At 55.5% G+C, this 27,350-nt stretch overlaps 1 protein-coding gene and 1 long non-coding RNA gene across 3 annotated transcripts; one reads left to right on the top strand and one right to left on the bottom strand.

Annotated features, from left to right (window-relative positions):
* Nucleotides 1-584: 584 nt before the first annotated feature.
* Nucleotides 585-26,115, bottom strand: PARVG (parvin gamma). Of its 2 annotated transcripts, none has more exons than XM_081591755.1 (13): nucleotides 25,935-26,115; nucleotides 24,082-24,176; nucleotides 22,389-22,453; nucleotides 21,463-21,565; nucleotides 20,840-20,980; nucleotides 18,434-18,549; nucleotides 17,024-17,079; nucleotides 14,340-14,362; nucleotides 11,569-11,627; nucleotides 11,277-11,345; nucleotides 8,400-8,501; nucleotides 1,364-1,436; nucleotides 585-909 (listed from the first exon to the last, which is right to left on the bottom strand). In XM_081591755.1, the coding sequence occupies exons 2-13, from the start codon at nucleotides 24,158-24,160 to the stop codon at nucleotides 800-802; spliced, it is 996 nt and encodes a 331-aa protein (XP_081447881.1). In that variant the 5' UTR covers nucleotides 24,161-24,176; nucleotides 25,935-26,115; the 3' UTR covers nucleotides 585-799. The 2 variants fall into 2 exon arrangements, with proteins under 2 accessions (XP_081447881.1, XP_081447880.1); XM_081591754.1 differs by lacking the exon at nucleotides 25,935-26,115 and adding an exon at nucleotides 24,872-24,963.
* Nucleotides 1,718-4,067, top strand: LOC145546044 (uncharacterized). Its single transcript, XR_014082444.1, has 3 exons — nucleotides 1,718-2,169; nucleotides 2,943-3,024; nucleotides 3,984-4,067. It is a non-coding gene; the product is annotated as an uncharacterized LOC145546044 (long non-coding RNA).
* Nucleotides 26,116-27,350: the final 1,235 nt, after the last annotated feature.

The raw sequence follows: 27,350 nt of genomic DNA, 5'->3' as shown, positions 1-27,350 counted from the left end.
GCAAATGTCAGGTCTCCCTGGAGAGAGCGATGGGGCAGCTCCCTGGGGACAGACAGGGAGTCGATCTGACCTGCTAACCAGCCACGAGGACGTCTTCTCTGTGACTTTCGGGTGAAACTCACCATCGCGGCTGTGGGGTGGGCCTGGGCCTCGGCTCCTCCGGCAAGTAACTGAGCTGACTTTGCCGAGGGGCCCGGGCCTGGTTTTGGAGCTCCCGCCTCTGGAGGGTGATCCTGGGCCTGTCACCCTCACGTGAGAGGCAGGTGGACAGCAGCAGCTGAGTGTGGCAGGTGGGTCTCTGCCGTCGGGTCAGCACTGATACCTGATAGGCCTCCTACGCCAGGGTCCGCCCTTCAGCCCCCCTGAAGGTCAGCAGGCCGGGCTCCTCACAGCTGCCTGGGCGGTGGCCCCCGGAGACAAGCTCCTGAACCCCTCCCATGCCTGCCCCGTGGGGAGGGAGCCTGCCCTGGCGGGGTCAGCTCATATCCATGCATATTTAAGGGGGAACTTCCCAGGACACCGGCAGGCTCCCCACGTCCCTCCCAGAGATCCATTTGTTAAAATAAATCAAGTGAGATCAGAGGTTGGCTCAGAATGAAACCACTCCTAATTGGGTCCAAAGATATTCAGACGGATGGAAACAGGAGATGGGGGACTGGGCGGGCAGGCCGCAGACATGCAGAACCAGGGTGGGAGGCCCCAGGCTGGCTGGACCACGAGGAGACCCCCCGCGGCCTCGGGCCCTCCAGCTGGGCCTGGCAGGCAGACCGTGAGGAGCAGCTTTGGGGGGCTGTGATGACTAATTTGAGGACCTCTGGGGCACCCCGTCCGTGCTTTCTTTCAGCTTGTGCTTGCGAAACAGGCTGTAGAGGACCCGCAGCGTGCTCTTGGCGTCCTTGTTCACGATGTCTGTGGGTCGGGAGACAGCAGGGCAGTGGTCAGGCCCAGGCGGGGGTGACCAACCGTCCAGGTTTGCCCTGGACAGAGGGATTTCCTGAGACATGAGCCCTCAGTGCTAAACCTGGCAGAACTCCTGCAAACCTAGACAGTTGGTCAAGCAAGCCCTAGGTCTCAGGACCCATCACAGGGCACTGCCACCGCCTCCTCCCCAGCACCCTCTTGGGGGGCCCCCAACGTAGCACCTTCTCCAGGCCTCGGCTCTCTGGACAGTCCATCCCCAGGGACCTGGGTCCCCCATCTCCTCTCCCTAGGCCTGTCCTCCACCAGGCTGGGTGGGAGCCGTGGGCACAGTGCCCCCTCCTAGGAAAATTCAGCAAACACCAGGCAAGAGGCTGCACCCACACACCACCCAGCTCAGGGGCCCTTGCCTGAGGCTGCCTGCCCACAAGAGCCCTGCACTCACCTTCAGGGTTGACAGGGTAGCTGAGGAGGCCTTCTTCCTTCAGCAGCTCCAGGGCCAAGGTGACGTTGTGCAGCTACAATGATAAGACCCCATCGGATGTTGGCAAGATGATTCATCATGCAGCCAGGAGGCCACCTCTAGTGGGAAAGGCAGTCTCCAAGGAAGGCACCTGGCCCAAGCATCAGGGAAAGCTTCCTGGTGGAGGTGATACCTGGGAGTGAGTCCTGCCTATTGAGGGGATTTAGCCAGGGAAGGAAGCATCCTATCTTTCCTGATGCAGCCCCGGAACCTGTGAGCTATCAAGATTTACTCATAAACAGCTGAGTTCCGTGGGTAAAGCGTAGATGAGGAGACTGAGGCTCAGAGTGGCCACAGGCCCATTTGAACTCACGAGACAGAAAGTGCTGGAGTCAGGTCTGTCTCCCTCTGACGCCTGCAAAGCAGCTGGGGCTGGAGGAGCCCATCCCAGTCCCAAAGCCTGCTTCAACCAGGCCGGGCGGTTCCCATGGCAACCTAGCCAGGGGCCCAGAGGCCCAGCTGGGAGAGGGGCAGGTAAGTAAAGCCCACCAGAGGGTGCTGCCCTGCCTAGCCTGCCTCCAGTCCCCTCCTGGTGGGTCTGGGCAGATCTAGGTTGGACATCTGTGCACCAGGCCCCACCAGGTCACAAGTCACAGGTCGGACAAGGCACGTGTCCTGCCTGGGCCTTGTCCCCTCATCCGTACAAGGGAAATAGCGCATCTCCCAGTGGCCTCTCCAAGCTGCCGTGTGGACCAGTGTGATGGCGGGCCCAGAACTGGGACCTTGAGGCAAGACATGAAGGTGGGATAATGAAGGCAGAGCCGGGGCCTCCCTCCAAGTTTCTGCTGCCCCGGCTCCTGTGAGGGCTGGCAAGTGGGCTGTGTGGGAGGCCAGGAGCCCCTGAGAAAGACTCTCTCAGAGAGGGAGACGGGCAGGCCACAGTCCTGGTCCAAGGACGCAGGGCAGGGCCGGGGGGAGCATCTTCAGCCCACCCCAAGGACCCCTGCCGCATCCCAGGCAAGGGGCAGAGTGACAGCTGGCTCCCCAGAGGCCGTGTGGGGACCACAGGGATCCGGGAGTAGAGTGAGCAGGGTCCTTCTCCATGGGGGAGAGTTGAAGGAGCATCAGATGGACAGAGCAGGGACTTCCCTGGTGGCCCAGTGGCTAAGACTCCATGCTCCCAATGCAGGGGTCAGGGGTTCGATCCCTGATCAGGAAACTAGACCCCACATGCCGCAACTAAGAGTTTGCCTAATGCAACTAAAGATTCCGCATGCTGCAGCTAAGACCTGTCACAGCCTACACAAATAAATATTTTTAGAAAATGGACAGAGTAGCAGAGCTGGGTCCAAGAATCAAGGGAGAGGGTGGCAGAAGCTGGGCCAGCGGCCCGGCAGGGCTGCCCCTTTAGAGCCCATCAAGAAGAAGATACCAAGGCTGTCACAGGTGCCGATGTTCCCCAACAGGTAAGTCTCACCTCTGGGGCTGTGCAGACTGGAGGAAGCAAACCTCACAGTGAGTGAATCAACCCTCCACTGCCATCCTGTCCCTGCGTCCCCAGGTCTTCCCCCAGACTGGAGGATTATGGAAAATGAGGGTTGCTGCTGTTGCTATGGTCTTCATTCGCAAGATGCCCAGAAAAGGTAAATATCAGAGTGAGGACAGGACACCGGGCTGGGCTCTCCCGCCTCTCAGCCCACCCTTTGATGTGCTCACCTCCAAGCCTGTGTCCCCACAGCGTGGTCCAAGGGGCAGAAGGGAAAAGGGGTCTGTGACCAAATGGCTTTGGGAAACACTGGCTTCCATAAAGTCATATGGAAATTCTCTGCTGCAGGACTTCTCAGTGCCTTGAATGTGTTACAATGAATCCTGAGCTTTTGGGACTATACATGTTTCCCCAAGTGATTTCACCATAGGATCCATTTGTCACAGAGCAGCTCATGGGACCAGTTTCTCAGAAACACTTCATTCACTTACTTTAAATATTTATTATTATTTGTTTATTTGTCTTAGTTGCGGCTCACAGGATCTTAGATCTTCATTGTGGCGTGCGGGTTCTTTCAGTTGCAGCGGGTACGACCTTTAGTTACGGCATGCACACTCTTAGTTGCAGCATGTGAGATCTTAGTTCCCTGACCAGGGATCAAACCCAGGACCTCTGCACTGGGAGCACAAAGTCTTAGCCACTGATCCACCAGGGAAGTCCCTAGAAAATATTTATCGATCATCTGCTATGTGCTGGCCACACAACTGGGGCAAAACCCAGACCCGCTGCCTGCCCTCGTGGAGTTCATGCTGAGTATCACCAACGTCGACCCTAGAACAACAATCGCTCGCACTTCTAGGGGCCACACTCCTCGACGATGCTCAGTCCAACCAGGAGTAGCTGCCCCATGCTCCAGCCCCACCCCACCAGGCTCGACCCAAAGCATTAGTTTTCTTGCGCGCACAGTTTGAGATGATGAAAGTAAAACGACCATGTTCCACGGAGCTGAGAGAAGGTCACAGCCCAGAAGGAAGCATTCAAATCATCCGAGAGAGAAGTAATTGCATGTGAGAGGAAGCCGAAAAGTTCTCAGCCCCGGTGTTTTCATTTCTGCAGAGCCAACGATCGCCTCGCTCCTCCAACCCTACTCTGCTTCCAGCACTGAACAGCAACCTCACATTGACACCACTGGCAGAGAAGGTCTGATAACGAGAAATTCAATTTCCAGAAGCCACATGGCTGAGATAACAATTCCTCGGGTGTCCCACCTCCGGAAAGGGCCGTTGTTCCACCCTTTCCAGTTAATGACTTCGTCAGCATTTTTGTTACCCATTCCTGCAGCTGAGGTTTCTTACAATAGCCCATAAAAGTGCATTCTTGGAGCCTGAGCTGAGAGGCTGCTTCTTCTCCCCCTGAAGAATGTGGCTTGGTTCTGAAATCAGTGGAGTCGGCAGGTTGGCTGCACGCGGGGGCTTGGAAGGCGGGACATTTGTCCCCGGCTTGTAACTGGGGATTAGGAGGTGAGCAACATACTGGGCGCCAGCCTTGATGTCTGGTGAAGCCCCGACCCCTGAGTGACAAAGAGGGGACCCCTGTGCTCTTTTGGGTCCTGGTTCTGAGCCCCTGGTCCCATAGGGATCTGCATGTGACCTACTGCACCAGCTCCATCTTCTTAACCTTCCCTCACTGATCACACATGGGCATCCTGACCTCTGGATAAAAGTCAGCACCACGGTCTCAGCCTCACTCTGACCCACCCAGGCCCTTTCTCTGACCCTGCAACTCGGGGTGAGCCTTGTTCTTGGTCTTTAAAGGGCTAACCTGCCTCCGTCTCCCACGGGCTCACCCTGGCTCCCCAGGAAGGACATGAGGCCGTAGTTCCCACTTGGTAGATGGATGAGCCTGGTTGTCATTCTAACCTCAATGCTAACTGGCTTACTTGCCCTCTCTGATGTCATTTTCCTCGGAGAGAAACAGGAATGGGAATAGTTACTATTCAGAGGCCCGAAGCAGGGAGGAATTGGTAAGTTCATCCACGGTGCCTGTGGGCAAGCACCTCCCTGGCTCCAGTCTTGTGTCCTCTCGGCCCTGCACACAGCAAGGGCCTCCGCACCAAGACCACAGGGCCTTCTCTGGCCAAGAGGGTGAGAAGGAAGCAACAGCACCCCAGGTCTGAGCCTGCACCTCGTGGGTCCTGCTTCATCTCTGGGTCCCCTGCCACTGCCATGAGAAAACCAGGCCATGCTCCCTGCTGCTCCCAGGAGGAGGCACAGAGCTGAGCCACCCCAGGGACCCCAGCCTAGACGGCCTGACACCCAGCCCGTCCCAGGTGAGTGATGGGGCCTGGCCAAGCCTAGAGCAGCCAAACCCAGACGACCTGCAGACCCACAAGAAGGAAGGATTGCAGTTTTAAGCCACCGGGTATTTGGATTGTTTGTTACACAGCATTTTCATAGCAATATCTGACTAATACAGTGCCCAGTGAAGGGTAAGAATCCAGTAAGTGCTGACCACTGTTTCTACCACAGCTCCAAACACTGCACTGCTCCAGCCTGTTTGCTCTTCAGCCAACATCCCAGCTCTGGGGATTCTGAGCCCCAAATCACTCTTCCAGTCAAGAGCACCCCTGCCCCCTGAGAGGGTGGAGATGACAGCCACAAAGATGGCCAAAGGAAGAACATGGGCTGAGGGTCAAGAGGTCAGCCCCAGTTCCAGTTGGGCAGCCCTGGGCATGTCCCACAGCCTCTGGGGCCTCAGTTTTCCCTTCTGTAAAATGGAAATACAACCCTGCCCTGCACCCATGCCCCCAGGAACGTGGAGTGAGAGAGAAACAGGGGTAAGGGGCCTGGTGAGGCCAGACTCAGGTAAGAATTCCCTGCGAACATGAGAGGAGCTGTGATTCAAGGGCCTAGAGGGTGCCCAGGAGCTCAGAGGGGATGGGAAGGTGGTCGGAGCCAACACCCAGCTAAGGGAGCCGGAGCAAAGCAGGAGAAAGGCGGGGCTGGGGACACCCTGGCAAAGACCTGGAGATGCCAGAGGCCCAGGTGGCATGCGGACCACAGGTGAGCAGTGAGGCTGTGGCTGGGAGGCAGGCAGGCTGCGGAGGTAGGCCTGGAACATTCGACAGGGACCCTGGTGGGGGAAGGGGGTCAGGCTTGCAGCCAGAAGCAGGGACAGACAGGGTTGCTGATAAGTGGGAGCCAGGCAGAAACCAAGCTTGGAACTGGGTCCGGGCCCAGGGCCCCCTTCCACAACCCCCCCCCAGGGAAGGGCTTGAGATCTGAACCATCCTCAGGGCCACAGGGACACCAAAGGGGCTGGAAATCATTCCCTTTCCCAGAAATGCCCCAAGGCTGGCACTGGGAACTGGCACCCAGCCCTGCCTGGTGTCCCCTCTCTACAGAGGGAGGATGGGGTGCCCTCCTGCCCTCCTGCCCTGGGCTGCCTGCCGCCAAACCAGCTAGAGGGACCCTGGTGTGGACAGAGTTCAGAGAGGGCCACCTGGGGTCCTGGGTGGGACCAGGGGACAGGGGACCACATGCCCCTGGATGCTTCCACCTTCATGATCCTTCAAACTCTTTTCTGTTATTTGTGTGGTCTGAGGGGCAGCAACCCACCCTAGTGTTCTGCCTGGAAAATCCCACGGACAGAGGAGCCTGGCAGGCTGTTACAGTCCATGGGGTTGCAAAGAGTTGGACACGTCTGAGCGACTGAGCACAGAGGACAGCAGGGCAGGGAGTGTGAGCCCATTTTAGCCAAGAAGCCTGAGGGGCCAGCAGTGAGCTGGTGGTGGATTGAGGACCAGAGCGGAGGCTTTTCCTTCCTCTGCCAAGTCCGCTGGGACACAGACCCCAGGACTGGAGTGAACCCTGCCCCCAGGGGCCTTGGTTTCCTCCTGTAGAGACTCGTGAGCATCCCTGCCCTTCACTGGCAGGTGTCCCACATGGAAAGGACATTCCTGGCAGGGGAACAGACTGTGCAAAAGCCCAGAGGTGGGAGAGCTTGAGGATCTCAAGGCACTGCAGAGGCTCCACATGACAGCCCTGGGGAGTGGGGTAGCGAGGAGCTCCTCAAGGGCCCAGAAGCTGAGAGCAGTCGGATCTGATGTCCTGTCCCTTCCACCAGCATCAATCTCACCATTGTCCTTCCCCAACTCAGGCATAGACACCTCCTCCCATCCCTGCCTGGACTAACACAGCCATCTCCAAACCAGCCCCCAGACTTCAGGGTCCACGTGGGAACTCCTGACTCCCATGAGGCCAGAACCCCTGCCATCTCTGAACCTTTGATGATGCCATTCCCTCCCCTGGGGCTTCTCTCCCTAGTTTAACTCTGCAAACCAAGCCCTTCAGTCAACTTCAGGGGCCACCTCTCATGCAAGGCCTCTCCTGATTCCTGCAGATCATACTAACCACGCTTTCTTTCACTCAGGTTCCCCACCAGCCCACCCACCACGAGCCAACGCATTTCACTGCAACTCCGGAAGACCATATATCACTGAGAGCACAGTGTTTATAGACTGAGGGGTCCTCAAAAGCAGGAGCTGTATTGGGTCATCTTTGTGGCCCATAGGGCCTGATACAAAGCAGGACCTCAGAAAATGAGGGATCAGGTGAATGGGTGAATGGGTGGGTAGACAGATAGATGGATGGATGATGGATGGATGCATGAGTGGATGGATGGATGGATGGATGATGTGTGGATGGATGGATGATTGATGGCTGAATGAATGAATAGATGGCTGAATGAATGAATAGATGGATGGATGGATGATGGATGGATGGGTAGGTGGATGGATGGATGGTAGATGGGTGGATGAGTGGATGGATAGATCGATGGATGGGTGGGTAGATGAATGGGTAGGTGGATAGATAGGTGGGTGGATAGATGGATGGATGTGTGGGTGGGTGGATGGATGATGTGTGGATGGATAATGGATGGGTGGGTGAATGGATGATGGATGATGGATGGATTGGTGAATGGATGGATGGGTGGGTGGATGGGTGGATGGATGATGTGTGGATGGATGAGGATGGATGGAGGGATGGATAGATAAACAGGTAGGTGGATGGATGAGTAGGTGGGTGGATGGATGGGTGGATGGATGATGTGTGGATGGATGATGGATGGATAGGTGGATGGAAGGATGGATGGTGGATGGATGGATGAGTGGATGGATGGATGGATGGATGGTTGGATGGATGATGTGTGGATGGATAATAGATGAATGGGTAGGTGGATGGATGAGTAGGTGGGTGGATGGATGGTGGATGGATGGATAGGTAGATGAATGTGTGGATGGATAAATGGGTAGATGAACTGAGTAGATGAGTGAATCAGCAAGTCTATGGTTAGGTGTAAGAGTCTGTAGGTGAGGTTGGTGAGTAGATGGGCAGACATATGGACAACCAACTTTTCCTTCCACTCTTTACTTCACCTGTAAGTAAATGAATGAAGACTGATCATGCCAATTTCCTAGATCCGTGTACTCAAAGGTAGAGCTGGAAAGGAAAAATCTTTGCAAAAACTTACCATTTCCGCAGGAGAGCTGGGAGTGAGATAGAATTCCTTCAAGTGCAGGAAGAAGCCTTCCAGCTGTCCAATCAGCAAGAGTAAGATGACGCCATCTGCAAACTACAAAGGAGGGAACTGAAGACAGATCACCTGGAGGATCCCACTCTGCCTGTTACAGGCTGTGTGACGATAGAGGTCAACAACCTCTCTGAGCCTCGGGTTCCTTTTTGAGAAATAGGGATGACATCCTTGACCTTGCGGTGTTGTTGTAAACAGCAGCAGGTATAAAGCAGTTATTGGCTGCCTAGCACAGAGCACATGCTTGATAAAACGAGCCTTTTTTACATTTTCTGTGAAATAGCCTCAAGTCATTTTTTAAACCACATACTGTTCCATGAGCTACAGAGGCTCAGGAGAAAACACAGTTAAGTGTAAAATTATTCCATCAGGAAAAGGCAGAGAACAGCTCACCGGGCTCATTTTGCTGGCTGCTACATTTGTATGTGTCTGTTCTGTCTGTACCTTCAGAGATAAAGCCATCACCCCAGCATCAGCGCATCATATGCTAACATAATCCTTTTCAATCTCTTCAAAGACACAAAACACAAGATTGAATATTGGAAGTAAGTCACCGCTAGAAGTCCTTAATGGAATTGCCTCGTAATAGGTCTGTTTCCATGCTGTTATTTTGGCCCCAAATCTTGCCTGCTAATGTACCACGGAAATACTGGGGACTTTAATATCCCCCTTTATGCAACAGTCTCTAAATACCATTCTCACATGTGCCATTTATTCTTCAAACACCTTTATTTTACCAAGTGAGACATAAAGATGAAACAGGTAGAATGTAAACCTAAGACATCATCCTGTTCATACCCACATAAAATACAATAAAACCACAACTTTTTATTGTGTGTCCGACTCTTTGTGACCCCATGGACTGTACAGTCCATGGAGTTCTCCAAGCCAGAATACTGGAGTGGGGAGCCTTTCCCTTCTCCAGGGGATCTTCCCAAGCCAGGGATCGAACCCAGGTCTCCTGCATTGCAGGCAGATTCTTTACCACTGAGCCACCAGGGAAGCCCAAGAATACTGGAGTGGGTAGCCTAGCCCGTCTCAAGCAGATCTACCCTACCCAGGAATCGAACCAGAGTCTCCAGCATTGCAGGTGGATTCTTTATCAACTGCCAGGTAATACACAAAACACCTGATATTCACCATCTCACTTAATACTCACAGTTCTATGAGAGTGGGATCCTTGTACCCATTTTAAAAGAAGAGGAGCTCGCGGCTCAGAGAAGTCCAGGTCCAAGGTCACACAGCTAAGGTGAGGGAGGTGTCCTCAAGCCCAGGGGCAACGTGGGCCCACGTGGCTTCAGAGTCTGCCACCTCTACCCTGCTGTCACCAGACCACGTCACACACAGGCTGCTCACGTGGCCACCATGCAAGGTGGTGATGGCGCACAAACTCTGGCCTCACAGTCTGGGTTCAAGTCCCAGGTCCACCACTTAGTTGGGCTTCCCAGGTGGTGCTAGTGGTAAAGAACTCGCCTGTCAATGCAGGAGACATAAGAGACGGGTTCGATCCCTGGTTGGGAAGATCCCCTTGGAGAAGGGAATGGCAACTCACTCCAGTATTCTCGCCTGGAGAACCCCATGGACCAAGGAGCCTGGCGGGCTACAGTCCACGGGGTCACATAGAGTCGGACACGACTGAGCGACAAGCACCACTTAATGACTGTGTGACCCTGGACAAGTTCATCAACCTCTCTGTGCTTAATGCGCTTATCTGTAAAACGGGATAGTGGCAGTTCCCACCTAAGGAGGCTGTTGAGAGGAGTCAGTGAGCTGACGTATGCAAAGGGCTTTGCTCAGACTTGAGCACAGGGTAAGGGCTTCATCGGATTTAGCTACCAGGCACAGGGCTATATCAACTCTGTTCCCCACTGGCTAACGACAAGCTGTGTCTGAGATATCAGCAGCTCTGGCTAAGCTCACCATAAGCCATTTGGTGACCTCGCCACCCATCCCCCTAGACCAGTTGTGTAAACAGAAGCCAGGTGGCCCAAATCCTGCACCAGCACATCCAGGTAATGCCCCCGGGGTCCAGCAGGCTCCATTGCTGCCCTGAAGGGCCTGGGCCGGCCATCAGCTTCTCTGCTCCCCACCGTGTTAAGGGAAATCAGGGGCACAGTGTTCTGGTGGGAGGCCATGGCCCACCACAGAAGGCTGACATCTTAGGATTCTATTCCTGCCCCGGGACTGTTCAGCGTCATCAGCCCATGGGCCAGGAGACTCAGGGAGCCCTCGGACACGGGCTGTGTCAACACCTACAACCCCACCAGGCACACGCTGTGTGCGTGCTAAGTCTCTTCAGTCGTGTCTGACTCTTTGCGATTTCATGGACTGAAGCCCGCCAGGCTCCTCTGTCCATGGAATTCTCCAGGCAAGAATACTGGAGTGGGTTGCCATGCCCTCCTACAGGGGATCTTTCCAACCCAGGGATCGAACCCAGATCTCTTATATCTCCTGCACTTGCAGGAAGGTTCTTAACCACTAGCGCCACCAGGGAAGCCAAAGCAATTAGACAGGGAGCCCTCGTGTGTTTTGAGTCATACTATTGGAGAGTCCAAGATTAATTTTGGGAAAAACGAGCTGCAAAGCAGTTGTTTCACAATGAAAGTGATTAACAGCACAGACAAACCCCGAAGTCCTCACTTCACAGGACCATCGTCCTGCCCCTGATTGGCGATGCTGCTTCCGTGCAACACTCCCACTGAAGAGGAGGACCCCAGGTTTCTGAGAGGTGACACACCCCGGTCACACAGGGTGGGCCTTGCCGAACCCTCTCCCCATGGCCCTTCCTGACCCCGGACCCTGCAGTCATGTCCCTACCTGAGTGTCTAGATTCTGCACGGACAGGCCCAGGCGGTCCAGCTCCTGGTTGACGAACTTCACGATGGCCTGTCCAGGAAAGAACCGAGGTCCCCAGCTCAGGTTCGCGACCTTCCCACTCGGAGTCACAGAAAGCCCCCAGCAGCCCCTGCCGCATGGCACCTGGCACAGCAGCTGCAGCATGAGGGCCAGATTCCTCCCCCTTTGCCCCACCCTCTCCCCCAGACCCAGGGCAGGTGGGCGGCGGGTGGGTGGGCGGCAGGAGGCACTCTTGGAACTTTGATCTCTCTACCTCTTTCACAGCGTTCACCTTCTCTGGAGCCAGCTTAAATAATTCATCAAAGACGTCCTCTGCAGACAGATCCAATAAACACCTCATTACTATGCTATTATCTTTGTGCCAAACAGGGACTTCTTTTCCACCAAAGTTTCTCAGAAGAATCAGTCCAGAAAGAGATGTAGTTTTATCCCAAGTAAATAAGTAAGTGTTAGTTGCTCAGTCGTGTCTGACTCTGTGACCCTGTGGACTGTAGTCCGCCAGGCTCCTCTGTCCATGGGGATTCTCCAGGCAAGAATACTGGAGTGGGTATCCATTTCCTTCTCCAGGGGATCTGCCCAACTCAGGGATCAAACCTGGGTCTCCCACGCTGCAGGCGGACTCGTTCCCATCTGAGCCACGGGCACTCGCACGAGGCTGCTGAATGATCCCCAGGTTCTTGAATTAAAGAACAGGCCTGGATAGGAGTCATTGCTCCCTGGCTGTGCAACCTGGGGGGAGCTGCCTGCCCTCTCTGTGCCTCAGTTTCCTCATCTGTAAAGTATGGCAGATAATACCTACTAGGTGGGGTCGTTGCAGATATCAAATCTGGGAGGGATAACACACTTGTCACACTGGCTGGGCACACGTGCGTGTGTTCTAAGTCACTTCAGTCGTGTCCGACTCTTTGCAACCCCATGGACTATAGCCCGCCAGGTTCCTCTGTCCATGGGAATCTCCAGGCAAGAATACTGGAGTGGGTTGCTGTGCCCTCCTCCAGGGGATTTTCCAACCCAGGGATAAAACCCGTGTCTCTTATGTCTCCTGCGTTGGCAGGTGGGTTCTGTACCACTAGCGCCACTTGGAAAGCCCGGCTGGGCACACAACAGGACTTAAATAACCAGTCATCGTTTCTAGCCTGGACACCACCCAATCCCCTGGGAACTCGCCCTGCCTCCCCGCAGTTCCCTGCTCCACCCAGCAGTCCACAGGAGCTGCCATAGGCGGCTGAAGAGGGGCCGGCCCTGGACTGACTCCTGGCCCAGAGGTCTCCTCCTCAGCGTCTATGGATTGGCAGAATAAGGGCATCCAGCCCTTGCAGAGAGGCTGAACTCCCCGTGGTGCACAGAAGGCCAGCACCCTCAGCAGCTGAGTCAGGCCCATGGGAGTATCTTAGCAGCTCAGGCCCCTGGTCCAGACTCAGAGGCGCCAAGTCCTCAGACTAAGGGCCTTTTCCCACCAACTGTATTCCTGCTATGTGCAGCTAACACGCCTCCCCTGGGGAGATCGGTCCTCAAGGCACTGAATACCCAAACTGGGCAGAATTTACCTCTTGATTCTATAGCCAGCCACTGTGTGACTCTGAACAAGCCACTTCACCTCTCCATGCCTCAGTTCCCTCGTTAGTGAAGGGGGGAAAGTAGCACCAGACAGCACTATGCATGTTAAAATGCCCCATAAGCCAACAAACATGGTAGAAATACCACTGATCCCTCCCAGACCTCTTGGCCTGTGGTCAGTGAAACTGTGTCCCTGAAGGAGCCATTCCGATGACCCAGGCCAGAACACAATGGACACTCTAGACTCGGTGTTAAGGAAGCCCTCCTCCATGTCCCTGCCCCTCACTGTGTGACCCAGCCTCCTGCAGCCCCTAACAGACATTGCTCCCTGGGAAACCCCAGGTCCTCAGGCTCCCCCTCCACATGCCCACACACAGACATCTCACTGGACTGGCCTTCCTGGCATCTCCCTTCTCCCACTCAACCTTTCTCAGTCCTTGCTTTTAGAAGCCCCTCACAGGTCACATTGCCTCCTCTGCAGGTGAGAAGCCCCTGTCTATACAGCTCTGTTCCAAGCGGGGAAGGTTCAGGGAGGAAAAATCATATTAAGATGGATGGATGGATGATGAATGGATGGGTTGGTGGACAGATGAATGGATGGGTGAATAGATGGATGGATGTGTGAATAGATGAATGAATGAATGGGTGGATGAATGGATGGATGGATGAGTGGATGGATGGATGAATGCATAGATGGATGACCAACCATCAACTGGCCAGGCGGACTGACTAAGGAATAAATGAATGAAAGAAGGAATAGCTGGGTCAATCAGTCAATTGGTGAAGAACTCTGTCTCAAAAACAGCAGCCAAAGTAGTGAACAATGACTATTAAGCACTTTCTCTGTGCTAAGCATGTTCACAAAGTACCTTTTAACCCCCACCATCAGCCTAAGAGGTGGGTACCATTATTAACCCCATTTTACAGATGAGGAAACTGAGGCACAGACAAGTTCAGTCACTTGCCCAAGTTCACGTGGCTAATAAATGAGGGAATTGGCATTTGAACCCAGGTTGCCTGGCCCCAGAGCTCACACACTGAACAACTCCACAGCTGCCACCACCGATGGGAATTAAAAATCTCTCTACCCATATGAGCAGGATCACAAGAAGGAACAGCCAAATCCATGGGGAGACAGACAGAAGGGAGGACAAAAAGACAAGAGGGCTCGAGATACACATGCACACGTGCTAAGTCGCTTCAGTCGTGTCCAACTCTTTGTGACCCCATGGACTGTAGCCCACCAGGCTCCTCTGTCCACTGGGATTCTTCAGGCTGAATACTGGAGTGGGTTGCCACGCCCCCCTCCAGGGGATCTTCCTGACCCAGGGATCGAACCTGCATCTCTTACGTCGTGGACCACAAAGGAACTGCAAGTACGCCCAGTCATCAACCAGTCATAATGCCATGTCTGTCTCAGCACATACCCAACAGAAAAAGATTTCCCTAAATTAGGAAGGTACTCACTTGATGGTTGGTCCTTGTCTGTGCTAAAGCGAAAAATGTAGGGGGTGGGGGTGAGGAGAAAGCAAATACATGGTTAGAAAAAAAAAAAAACAAACCAACTTCAGAGATGTAGTGTCTTCATGTGACAAGACCTGGCAGAAGCAAGGCTGACAGAGAAACTTGCGAGCTCCCTTTTCCTGGCAGTTCCGTAAGAAGGCAGGGCCCTCGTGGGAAGCAAATGGCAGAGGCCCAAACCTCCCCCTGAGGCTTCCACACCTAGAAAGGCCTAGATTGTGTCATTTTTGTGGTTGCTGTTTTAGTTGTGCTGTGCCTGCTAAGTCGCTTCAGCCGTGTCCGACTCTTTGCGACCCCATGGACTGTAGCCCCCCAGGCTCCTCTGTCCATGGGATTCTCCAGGCAAGAATACTGGAGTGGGTTGCCATTTCCTTCTCCGGGGGATCTTCCCGACCCAGGGATCGAACCTGTGTCTCCTGCACTGGTAGGCTTGTTCTTTACCACTAGCGCCACCTGGGAGGCTGTTTTAGTTGTGGTGGGGGCATATTACACAACACAATAAAAATGCCCCAATCCTAACTTGAGAGCTGGTGCATGTTTACAGATGCACACTGCTGTGTGTCGCCACCCCCAACACGGCACAGAAACTTCTAGCACCCCGAGGTGGTCCCCACCCCATCACACCCCACAAAGGTCACTGCCACTCAGAGGCGCCTGGCTGTCTTTTCGTTTGGTCTGTTTGTGTTTGAAATAAAATCGTATGCACTCCCTCGTGTCTGGCTTCTTTCACTGCTTGTTATTGGGTGGTTTTGCTTGGACTTTGTTGTTAAGTGTTCCGCCCCCCACACACCCTGAAAGCACGGTTCTGCCCACCTTGCCCCCCCACGCCCCCACCCCCGGGTAGGTTGGGATCTCCCAGGAGAGCCAGGTGGCTCCTCCGACCGCCCGTGACCGTGGCAGGAGGCTGGGCCGAGCGGGATAGGGGAGGAATCCTGAGATGAAGGCCCAGAGCTCCGCACGGAAGCAGCTGCCAGGAGGGGCACATGGCCTGTGCTGCCTGGGACACAAGCCCAGGGCCAGAGGCAGGCCCTCACCTAAGCGTCGGAGCTCAGCAGAGGCTGAGAAGGGTGGCTTTAGGGCTGTGCAGGGAGGAGGGGTGTGGCCACCACGACCACTGCTAACTGCGCCCTCTCTCTTAAGTTCCCCAAACTTGATCTCAGAGCCTAAAGCCTCGGCGTAGTCGGGTCGTGACAGGATGATGGGGAGGGCATCTAGCCTCACCCAGTGGGAGGGGAACAGGCCTTCTTCCTGGGGTGTCACTGGGAAGGGAGATGCGCCGGGCCCCACTGGCAGGAGGGGCCAACAGAGGTCTGCTCCCTCCGTCCTGGCCATGCTTGGCCCACATGCCTCTGCCACAGACATTACCTGCCATCATCTTGCAGGGGTTCAAGCCCGTCCCCCTAGCCTGGCCCCAGTGGACACCCAGGAGCTGTAGACCCAGAAGGACCTCAGGGCTGGGGGCACAGAAGAGGGGAAGATCCCCTATGTGTATCATCATCTATAACCCTCACAACAGCCCCAACAAGTAGGAAAGAGGGGGTCCCCCTTTATCCAAGGCATGAAGAAGCTCAGAGAGGGGGAGTGACTTGCCCAAGGACAGACAGCTCATACCAGGCTGAGCTGGGATCTTAGCCCAGGCAGGGCAGTCTGCGAGCAGAAGAGAACTGAACTCGCCCAGCTGGGCCTCTGAAAGTTAAATGGGTCAAGGGAGCTGAAACAGCCCAGTGCCCTGCACACAGTAGGCCTTCGGGAAGGGTTAGACAAGAAAGGAGAATCCACAGCTTTCCTGCAAGAAAGCCACTCTCAGGCCACCCCAGAAAGACCTTTGGACCAGATGCGGTGGGCAGCAAAATGGGGAAGCCAGGCAGCGGCCTGTGGCAGGGTCTGGGGAAATACAGGCCTGCAGGTGGAGCGGGGCCCCTCTGCAGCTCTGGTGGCTTTGCAAGCATGAGAAACATTCTTCCTGGACCAGGTGAAGATTCTACAGTTCATGGAGCAGAACCTGCAGCCCAAACCCAGGGGCCTGCCGCAGGGCCAACCCCCCACCCCTCTCATCCCTGGAACCTGGGCGGGTGTCCCAAAGTGTGAGCCCACTGGTGGCAGGGGGACCCTTGGCTGAGGTCAGTTACAATCTCCACCACAGGGGAGTCCAGGAATGCAAAATGGCCAGGTCTCCCTGGAGACAGACGCAGCTGGGAGGTGCTGGAGGGCTTGAGGGGAGAGGCACAAGGTATATGCATGGCTTCCTTTACCACCCAGGCTGTTGGGAGTTTCGGCCACAGGCCAGCCTGGCCCTGCGCCACCGAGACCCTTCTAAAGGCTCATCCAGCCTCCAGTTCAGAGATGCCTGACAGCAGCCGCTCCTCTCCCCGGACCCCAGGACCCTGCAGTTGCCTTGTTGCAGGGTCCACGTGCGTGGCCCTGACCCTGATGTGTTTCCGACCCTGCCATGAGGCACGTGCAGTGCAGGTGGGTGTAGGCAGCTCTGCCGGCCGGGACTCCCCGGGCCGTGTAGCACTAGTAGGGCCAGTAGAGTGAGGGCCCACCCCAAGAAGGTCAGGCAGGTCTGCCCCTGCCCCGGGGCCCACTGCCCATTCCTGAGAAGGCCCAGTGCCCCCGCCCTGCCTCACCCGCACTCAGTGAGTTGCTCCACCGACTTCTCTGACTTCAGGCCGCTCTTGGTCCGCTAGGAAGGAGAACGGGGGACGGAACGGAGTAACCACAGAAAATTCTAGGGCCCATGACTGCCGCTAGAGGAGACTGGAGGGCCCAAAGCTGCCCCAAAGGACCCAGTTCACCCTGCCTCATCCGCTCCTCAAGGCAGCCTCCCTCCTGGGCAGCCCTTGTGCGACCAGCTTAATTGTCCTTCTTCCCAAGGCCCTTGAGCCCCACAAAGAGGGGACCATGTCTACCTTGCTGCCCAGGTATCCCCAAAGTCCACTCAGTGCCTGGCTCACGGGAATCAATGGACATGTGTTTATCTGATAACCAATAAGTGACTGGGTGGGCGAATGAATGAGTGGGTGGATGAATGAATGAGTGAATGGGAAGGTTAATGAATGAGTGGGTGGGTAAGTGGATGATGAATGGATGAGTAGATGGGTGAATGAATGAGTGGGTGGCTGAGTGGATAAATGAATGGATGGGTGAGTAGATGAATGAGTGGGTAGGTGAGTGGATGATGAATGGGTGAGTAGGTGGGTGAATGAATGGATGAGTGGGTGGGTGAGTGGATAAATGAATGGGTGAGTAGGTGGATGAATGAATGAGTGGGTGGGTAGATGAATGAATGGATGAGTGGGTAGAAGAATGAATGAACAGGTGAATGCATGAAGGAATGAAGTCACCTCTGATTTACATATAGCTATAGAATTCATCAGTGGTTTTGAAAAGTCAGGGGGAATCCTCCTGAGTTTGGCTGGACTCGGCGTATTCCACCTTCTGGGATAAGGGAAGCTGGCTGCTCCTCGGGACCCAGGAGGTGGGGGAGGTGAAAGCGGGGAGCAGGCGCAGAGGGGCCGTGTTTGTGGTTCTCAGGGTCCGTCTGAGAGAGAAGGCACAGGCTCCTGGGCCATCAGCTACAGCACAAGTCCACACGTGCTGAGAGGGAGCCCTCGGTAGGTGCTGGAACCGAAAAGGTCCCTGGGGCCGCTCTCACACCCATGCATTGGGAGACGAGACCGTCACAGTGGGAGGGCAGTGGCCGTGGCCCAGGGGTGTGAGGCTCCAGAAGGGCTGTGAACAGATGGTCACTCATGGCTCACGTGGTTGCCAGCAGCCAGGGCCTTCAGGACCGCGGGCAGGTGTCATCTGCTGAGTAAGTGTGGTGGCCCCACCCCGGACTCGGCCTCTCCTGCCCACAGCTCCGGCCCAGCTCCCCCCGCCGTCCCGGTGGGATCCAGTATTTCTCCCAGCTCCCTGGAACTCACCCTGGTTCAGCCCCCGCCCTGAGCAGCACCCACGCCCTGGCCCAGAGTGTGAGGACACGGCCTCGAGACGCCTGACCTGCAGGCAGGCGTCCTCCGGGACCCGCCCCTTACCTCCATGGTGACCACCTCCACCCGCACGCCGGTGGGGAGGGGCAGGTTGGGCCGGAAGCGCTTGGCCAGGGCCACGAGGAGATGCAGTGTGGCCGGCAGGTCCTTCTTGAAGATACCTGGAGAGGAGAAGGCACAAAGTCAGAGCCCCCCGGACAACCAAACCTGGTGCCACGTGGTGGGCTCCTCATTGTCACAACCACCCCCTGCAGGCCAAGGAGCCCGGTGTCCAGTCATCACGGGAGCAGAGGTCTGGAAATCTACATTCAGAACCTAAAAATAGTCTCACTTCACTCCAGTCATCCTTTCTACAAATACAGCCCAAGGGCACGAGCCTCGTGTGGAAGGGACTTTCACACACAGATGTTCACTGCGGCGCTGTTTAAACAACTAAATGTCCTACAGCACGGCCCTGGTTGAACAAATTGTTAGATCTGAGCTGAATGTGACCTGATTTAGGGGCTTTCCTGGTGACTCAGACGGTAAAGAATCCACCTGCTATGTAGGAGACCTGGGTTCGATCCCTGAGTCAGGAAGATCCCCTGGAGAAGGGAATGGCAACTCACTTCAGCAATCTTGCCTGGAGAATTCCATGAACAGAGGGACCTGGTGGGCCTGAGGACCTGATTTGGGGTCAACTTACCAGCATCAATTATTGACTATGAGACTTGAAACACAGTGGTGAGAATAATGACGGGGGCCTAACAAAAACTGTCTGACACCGAACTATATTCAACGTCCTGTGATAAACCATGATGGAAAAGAATATTTAAAAAGAATATATACATATGTATAACTGAACTACTTTCCTGTACAGCAGAAATTAACACAATGTTATAAACCAACCATACTTTAAAAAAGAGAAAAAAAGGGGGGTTTGAAAACTTACCACCTCACCTTTTCATACTGTTTCATACACCTACTTCTGCTTTACTGACTACACCAAAGCCTTTGACTGTGGATCACAACAAATTGTGGGAAATTCTTAAAGAGATGGGAATACCAGACCACCTGACCTGCCTCCTGAGACATCTGCATGCAGGTCAAGAAGCAACAGTTAGAACTGGACATGGAACAACAGAGTGGTTCCAAATATGGAAAGGAGTACATCAAGGCTGTATATTGTCACCCTGCTTATTTAACTTATATGCAGAGTACATCATGAGAAACACTGGGCTGGATGAAGCACAAGCTGGAATCAAGATTGCTGGGAGAAATATCAATAACCGCAGATGACTCCACCCTTATGGCAGAAGGCAAAGAAGAACTAAACAGCCTCTTGACAAAAGTGAAAGAGGAGAGTGAAAAAGTTGGCTTAAAACTCAACATTCAGAAAATGAAGATCATGGCATCTGGTCCCATCACTTCATGGTAAATAGTTGGGGAAACAGTGGAAACAGTGACAGACTTTATTTTGGGGAGCTCCAAAATCACTGCAGATGATGACTTCAGTCATGAAATTAAAAGATGTTTGCTCCTTGGAAGAAAAGTTATGACCAACCTAGACAGCATATTAAAAAGCAGAGACATTACTTTGCTAACAAAGGGGCATCTAGTCAAGGCTATGGTTTTTCCAGTGGTCATGTATGGATGTGAGAGTTGGACTATAAAGAAAGCTGAGCACCGGAGAATTGATGCTTTTGAACTGTGGTGTTGGAGAAGACTCTTGAGAGTCCCTTGGACAGCAAGGAGATCCAACCAGTCCATCCTAAAAGAAATCAGTCCTGAATATTCATTAGAACGACTGATGCTGAAGCTGAAACTCCAGTACTTTGGCCACCTGATGCAAAGAACTGACTCATTGGAAAAGACCCTGATGCTGGGAAAGATTGAAGGTGGGAGCAGAAGGGGACGACAGAGGATGAGATGGTTGGATGGCATCACCAACTCAGTGGACATGAGTTTGAGTAAACTCTGGGAGTTGGTGATGGACACGGAGGCCTGGCGTGCTGTGTGGTCCATGGGGTCACAAAGAGTCGGACATGACTGAGTGACTGAACTGAACTGACCACCTCACCACCCAACCTTGGAGAGGCTATTTCAACTCCTTCCAGTCTTAGTTTTCTCATCTCAAAAATGGGCAGGATGTAGAGGTTGGAACGGCAGGAAATCCTACCAAGTGGCTAACGGGGTGGGACTTTGCACACTTGTTTCTTACAAGCAGGCAATGCAGATAAGTTAACGAAGCGGGCGGTTAGTACCCATCCAACAAGGTAGTTGAGCTTGTGTGCAGTGCTTGGGACTCGGTGAGCCGTGGCAGCCTTACGGACAAGGCTGCCTTTATCATCCTCGTGCTGGGCTTCAAGGCAACACTGCCCACCCCACACCCACCTCCCCCTGGGTAAGGGAGCTATAATTCTGCCTCCTTGCCTGCCCAGTCCCAGCCCTCTCCACACCAGCCCCACGCACTCTCTACACTCCACTTGGCCTGCAGCTCCTCCACCTGCAGGCTCTGGTCCACAGACTCCAGGACCGCCGTGAGTTTGCGCCTCTGATTGGCTGCGGTCAAGGCAATCTCCTCCACGTCCAGCTTGAGTCCGCTCAGCTTCTCTGAGGACCAGAGAAAGAGGAGTGGGACGGAGGGAAAGGGTGGGAAAGGCTGGGGGAGGGCAAACAGATGGGGCTCCTGCCGGGGGACCCACAGCCAGTCCGTTTCCTCCAGGCAGTCACAGGGCATGCTGGCTGCATGGCTGGGCAAGCCCCGCCCTCCGGAGACGCCCCCGGCCCACCCCACCTTGACCGTGACCCTGTTGCCCCACCCCCTTAGCTTCCCACAGAGTGACCCGCGGTCCTCATCCCTGCAGGGCAGCGTGGTCTAGTGGTTAAAGCTCAGTTTCCTCATCTGTAAAATGAGGATGATCACAGAACAGCTGTGCTGAGGATTAACAGCACCTGCTCCGTGGCAAGAGCTCAGGAAGCTGTGGCCTGACCTGCAGCTGTCTGCCAAGGGCTCTGCATAGGGAGCCAAGCGAGCCCCAGGCTGGCCCACCCTGCCCCCCAGGACTGCCCTGGGGCTGGAAGCAGCGACTTACGGAAAAGGTGGTGCAGGATGAGCCCGTCGAAAATGTCCTCCTCCAGGCTGCGGACCACGATGTGCTCCGGGAGGAGCTCGGCGTTGATCCAGTCCATCAGCACCTGGAGGCCCCGAGGGACAGCTGAGGAGGGGCCAATCCTCACCCGGCCTCTCACTGGGCTCAGCTCTGCCCTCCTCCCACAGTCAGTTCCTACTCATACTTCAAGGTCAGGTCAAGCATCACCTCCTCTGGGAAGCCTGCTCTGATCTCCCAGGCTGTTAGGGGCCTGCTCTGGGCTCCGGTGGACCTGAGCACTTCGGGCTTTTCTTTTGTCCTAAGTAAGGTTGTGATAACACAGGGGTTTTGAAATCCTCTGGGGTGGGGCGGTCAGAGGTGGTGCAGGCCAGGAGGTCTCCCTGGAGGAGGTAACAGAAAGGCCCCACGGAGACTAGAGAAATAGTGCAGAGGAAAATGGAGGCCTCAAGCCTGTGCACAGTTTACAGCCAAGAACTGGGTGCTGCACGTATGCTCCCATCCTCTTGGCCAGCTGCCCCTTGCCCCAGGCAAGCTGAGCCAGAGAAGGAGCACAAGATTTGGGGTCTATGATCTGGGTCCAACCCTAGCTCTGTCACTGGCTGCCGTGTGTCCCCCATGGGTCAGGTCACTCCTCCTAGTCTCGCTGTCTGCTCCCTGGGATGCAGGTGACAGCACACCTCTCTCAACCGCCGTGAGCCTTGCTGGGATCACGTACAGAAAGGCACACAGTCGGCGCTCAATAAATATCCTTTCATGCAGGTAAATATCCTTCACTCAACAGGTCTGCCAGGAGCCTGTGGGATTGCCACCCACCAGCTTGAGATTGGGGAGGGGGTGACCCACAGTCCCCAGCCCACGAAGATAAAAAGACTCCTCTAGAGACAGATGGTCAGAGAAGATTGTCACACCTTTTGCAGTTCTTCAAATTTGGGGTTATTTCGGGAAGTGGGGGGCAGGAACTTCCTCTTCTCTCCTGGAAACAGAGGGGAGCATGACACGTGGGTGGGGCCTGGAGCCAACAGCTAGACATGAGAGGAGACTGGTCCTGCAGCTTCACGCGCGCGCACGCACACGTGTGCATAACCTGCAGCTTCACGTGCGCACACGCACATGCATGCATAACCTGCAGCTTCACACGCATGCACACACACGCACATGCGTGCATAAGGGCATTCAAACACACAGACACACATGCACACCAGTGCATCCACACACACACATCAATACACATTCACACATATGTGCACATGCCATCACACACACACACACACACACACACACACACGCCCTGACCACCAAACATCACAAGAGACCTGGGTTTCCCAGATGTGCCTCATCCTCTACACCCCCTTCCTTCGTCCATGCAGTTCCTGCCTTCCCCCACTCTTTCCCCTCATTTCTCTCATGAACACCAGCCCATCTTCGGATACCACAATATTTACATTTGGGGAACATACTTAAACTCAAAAACTCTTTCTTGTCTACCTGAAATTCACATTTAACTGGACATCCTGCATTTTATCTGACCCTCTTTCCATGTACATAAGAAGGGGTCACAGCCCAGTTAAGCCCAGGTCCCCGGGCTCCTAGGGGTCGAGATAGAGGTCATCCGTGTCTGTCAGGCTCCCCGGTGTGGGCAGGGTATTGAGGGCACCTGGCTTGTCCACTGAGCCCCAAGACCTGGATCAGCATCTCCCCTGAGTTGAAGAACCATGGAACCTTCAAATGGTAGGTCCGAGGCGGACCCCTGAGATCATCGAGTCCCAGCGGATGTGGGAGGAACTGAGTTACCCCAGGGCTGGCTTTGCCCACACCCACGAGAGGCATCGCCTCTGCGTTCATGTGGCTCAGCTGGAGTCTTCCAGACACTCTGAAGACCTCTGAGTACCACCTGGCCCGTGTGTTCCTGACAAGAGAACAGGCTCCTGACAAATGCTTGGTGGCAGAGGTGGGGTGGAGGGTGGGGGTGCCTGAATGGCCCTGGCCCCTTCCTGGAGCGTCTTTCCTGCCACTCTGAATCATGTCATGTTCCAGCTCTGCCTGCCAGAACTTTATCTCCAGACCAACTATAAAACCAAAAATAAACACTTTTCCAAATCACTAAGCCCTGCCACCCTAACAGCAATTTTCCTCCTGATGCTTTCCAGCCTGAAACCACTTATAAACCGAGAACACCAGACAGTTAATGAAGTCAGCCCCGCGGCGCCGGGCTTGCGGCTCTGCAATGTCACCCTCTGTGCCTGCTTCCTCGTCTGTAAAAAGGAGGTGAGAGCACCCATGACTAGCACTCCTCAGAGTAACAGGTGAGATTCTACGTATAAGACGAGCTCAGCTCAGCCCCGCACAGAGGGGACAACACAGCAGTCAGCATCCTCACCACTCTCCCTGTTAACCTGGAGAAGTGCAGTTATGTGGGACCTGGAGATAACTCAGTGGAAGGTTCCAGATGCAGGGGAGTCAAGTATAAAGCAGAAGGCAGAGGCAGGGGCTGGACAAAACTGGGTGTTCAGCTGACCACCTGGAAGCCAATGCAGGGCCTGATACGGCCTGTGGGGGTTCTCAGGACGCCGGCCCTGCCCCTCCGCCCCACCCAGCCGGCACCTTGTGGGAGCTCTTCCTCGGCCGGTGGGTCCACCTTCCCGGGGAGCTGCAGTAGGTTGTAGGGGGACTCCGGCTCCATCGCTGCCTTTCCGGCCCTGGGGAGGCAGGGAACCAAGGGCATCACCATCCGAGTCACCCTAAACTCAAGGTGCTGTTTCCTCCAGAGACCAGGAGGTGCAGGGAGAGGGTGGACAAGTCACCGCGCTGCCCAAGCAAGGGGACAGGGTGCCTGCCGAGAGCGTCACTGGGAGCCAGTCCTTGCAGGATGCCCCACGGAAACAGCCGGCGGCTGAGGTCAGAGCCTGTGCAAAGGCTTGGCGGTGAGGAGGGGTCCTCCTCGGTCAGGTGCGGAGCGGCCAGCCCACAGCCTTTCCTGCAGCACACCAGAACCCTCGCCCAACCACCCCGGGCAGTAGGACCAAGGGGGCAACCCACTGCTCAGATCTTCTCAGATCCAGAAAACCCTCTGGCTGACCTCAGGGGGGACATCTGGTGGAGGGGAGGGGGCAGCGGTGTGGCGGTGATCACAATGGTGGGTGATGTCTGCATACCAGGAGCTCCTACCGGGGCAGGGGTGGGGGACAGGTCTGTCCTCTCTGGGCCCGGAGCCTGAGTCAGGGGGCACAGAGCAGCTCCCCAGCCTCTGAGTGAGTGGACGTGGGACTGGGGTGCAGGCTGGCCTCTCAGGGGTGTGGCCTGGTCCTGCCCGGCTCCAGTTCTAAGCGAGCTTCTCCACAATGGGGCTTATCCACCTGGCCTGTCGAGGGAGCTCAGGGGTCTCTCTGCTCACCAGGAAGGGCCAGAGTTTTCAGAGCCCGCCTTCCTCATCCTCGGGGCGGAGGGGTAGGGTGCTCGGCAGAGTCAGAGCCTCCCTCCTGCTCCCCTGGACTCACTTCCTCTCCTGCCGGGTGCGGCTCCGCCCCCCACTTCCGCTCTGGCCCCTGGGCCTTCCGCAGCCCTTTCAGCCCCAAACAAGACATTTAGGGCCAGGGTCCTCCTGCAACCGAAGCTGGCGGTCAGCTCTGGCCCCCGGGGAGGGCTGGCTGGAGTAGCAGGGCCCAGAGCTGCCGTGAGATGGAGGCATTCACAAGACCGTAGCCACCCTGTGACACCGGCTGCCAGCCTGGGGACTCTGGAGCACTGTCCGCGGCTCCGTCCTGCCCTAAGTCGTGGGGGTGTGGAGAGCACAGCCACTGGGCCGACCCCATCCCCCCGAATTCCCAAGCCTCCTTTTGGATGGGGTTCTGTTCAAAGGATGGGGCCAGAGGATAGGCGGGAACTAGGCCTGCGAGTGGGGGGGAGGTTAGGAGATTGGGTTCCAGGCTGGCTCCTCCTCATTCTGGCTGTGTGACTTTGGGCAAACAACCTCCCCTCTCTGTTTCTGATGCTCCTTTACTGGGAGGGGCTGAACCTGATGGTCGCCAAAGGCAGCAAGTGTCCACAGGGCTGGGAGCTGCCTTGAGTCATCAGCAGCCCCGGGGGCCGTCCCTCCCCAGACCTGGGCCTCCCTTTCTTCATTGGAAGACTTGGGGTGGCCGGTCTCCTTGGCTGAAGGTTAGGGGAGATGACAGGCTGGAAAGAGAAACTTTCCCTGGCTACAGGAGAGCTGGGAGGGCGCCCTTCTGCCTGTCCGGGCCTCTGGGCGGGAGGAGCGGCCGTCTCTAAGCCTAAGAGGCAGGAGGACCAGCTGGGTGCAGGGTGTGCTCCGCCCGGCACCGTCCCCGTGGGACCTCGGCTAAGACCGTGCTCCCCGGGCCCCGTTTCCACGAGGCCTCTCAGAGCTTTCCTCTCTGTGTGTTTGAGCTCAGGCACTATTGCTGGCTGGGCAGAAAGGCCCAGAACCGAGGACTCACCTGGCTGTTTCCTCCACGCAGGGAAATGAAGGCCTCGGAGCTCAAGCACTGGTGGTCCCTGGGTTCCAAACCAAAGCCAGTTCCGGAGCCCTAGGTCGGCAGGGGCCGCTCGGGAGGCAGGGGCAAGCGGCTCACTTCCTCCGGGGCCTGTGGCTTCTGCAAAGCCGTCCAAACTGCGTCTGTAGGGCACTTCCTCCCAGTGGGTAGGTAGAACCTGATGCTCTGAAAGCGATGCCACCGCAAGCCCCTCCGGAAAGCTCTGCCCCTGGGCCTACGGGCCCAGCCACATCTCTGCGCTCCCCAGACGCCTCACAGGCAGCTCACAGCTTACACTTCTTCTTTCTGTCCCTCTCCCCTCCCTGATATGCAAACCAAGCCAGTGCCTGAGGCCAGAGGCTGGGAGTCAGCTTCCCCCGAGGCCCCAGCCCCAACATCAGCAAGCTGTCAGCGCTGCATCCAGGCTGTCCCTCCAGCTTCTTGGCCCCGCCCTGGCCAGGGCCCACCTTGTCCTCTCACCTGGACCACACAGGAGCCTCCTAGCTGGGAACACGCTGCTCACTCAAACCCCAACTCCTACACTTGAGTTGTTCTCCACAAGTGACCAGAGGACGCACTTCACATCTCAACTCACTTAAAACCCACCAGTGGTATCCAGTTGCCCTTAAAATGAAATCCAGTCTTCCCGGCCCAGCCCAGGGTCCTCATGGGAACTGCCGGCTTTGTCTCCATTCTCATCTCCTAACCTCTCCCATTGGAGAAGGCAATGGCACCCCACTCCAGTACTCTTGCCTGGAAAATCCCATGGATGGAGGAGCCTGGTAGGCCACAGTCCATGGGGTCGCTAAGAGTCAGACACGACTGAGCGACTTCACTTTCACTTTTCCCTTTCATGCACTGGAGAAGGAAATGGCAACCCACTCCAGTGTTCTTGCCTGGAGAATCCCAGGGACGTCGGAGCCCGGTAGCTGCCGTCTATGGGGTCGCACAGAGTCGGACACGACTGAAGTGACTTAGCAGCAGCAGCAACCTCTCCCATCCTTATGCCCTCCCAGCCACATGGACAGCCCTTCTATTCCCAAAAAGTGCCACCTACCTTCCTGCTTTAGGGTGGTCACACTTACTGTGCCCTCTACCTAGCTTTTAAAATGGCTGAGTCCGCATCATTATCATCAGCTTAAGTGCCTCCTCCTTCAGGAAGCCTTCCCTAACTGCCTTATCTAAGAAGCAGATCCTTTCAAGATCCCATACCACAGCCCCTTAAGGTTCCTTTGTCCTAGGGCCTAGAGCAATGCCTGGCACAAAGTGGGCTCAATGGATAGACATTGATGGCTATTGTTGCCTAAGGGGATCAGGAAGTTTTTCCCGAGGAGACGTGGGCTTTGATGGATGGATAAGAATTTGCCAGTTGAAGAAGAT

The sequence above is a fragment of the Giraffa tippelskirchi genome, chromosome 4 (genome assembly GCF_054371585.1).
Source record: "Giraffa tippelskirchi isolate mGirTip1 chromosome 4, T2T-mGirTip1v1.2.pri, whole genome shotgun sequence".
NCBI lineage: Eukaryota > Metazoa > Chordata > Mammalia > Artiodactyla > Giraffidae > Giraffa > Giraffa tippelskirchi.
This window is presented reverse-complemented; position numbering and strand designations above follow the sequence as displayed.

What these genes read in the sequence shown, in the direction of transcription:
- PARVG (XM_081591754.1), bottom strand. Translation starts at nt 24,909, where the DNA reads ATGAGGAAGGCGGGCTCTGAAAACTCTGGCCCTTCCTG. An exon ending in TGCAGAATCTAGACACTCAG is followed by an intron (nt 8,502 to 11,276) that starts GTAGGGACATGA and finishes CCTCCTTTGTAG; the next exon opens with TTTGCAGATGGCGTCATCTT. An exon ending in CTACCCTGTCAACCCTGAAG is followed by an intron (nt 910 to 1,363) that starts GTGAGTGCAGGG and finishes CCCGACCCACAG; the next exon opens with ACATCGTGAACAAGGACGCC.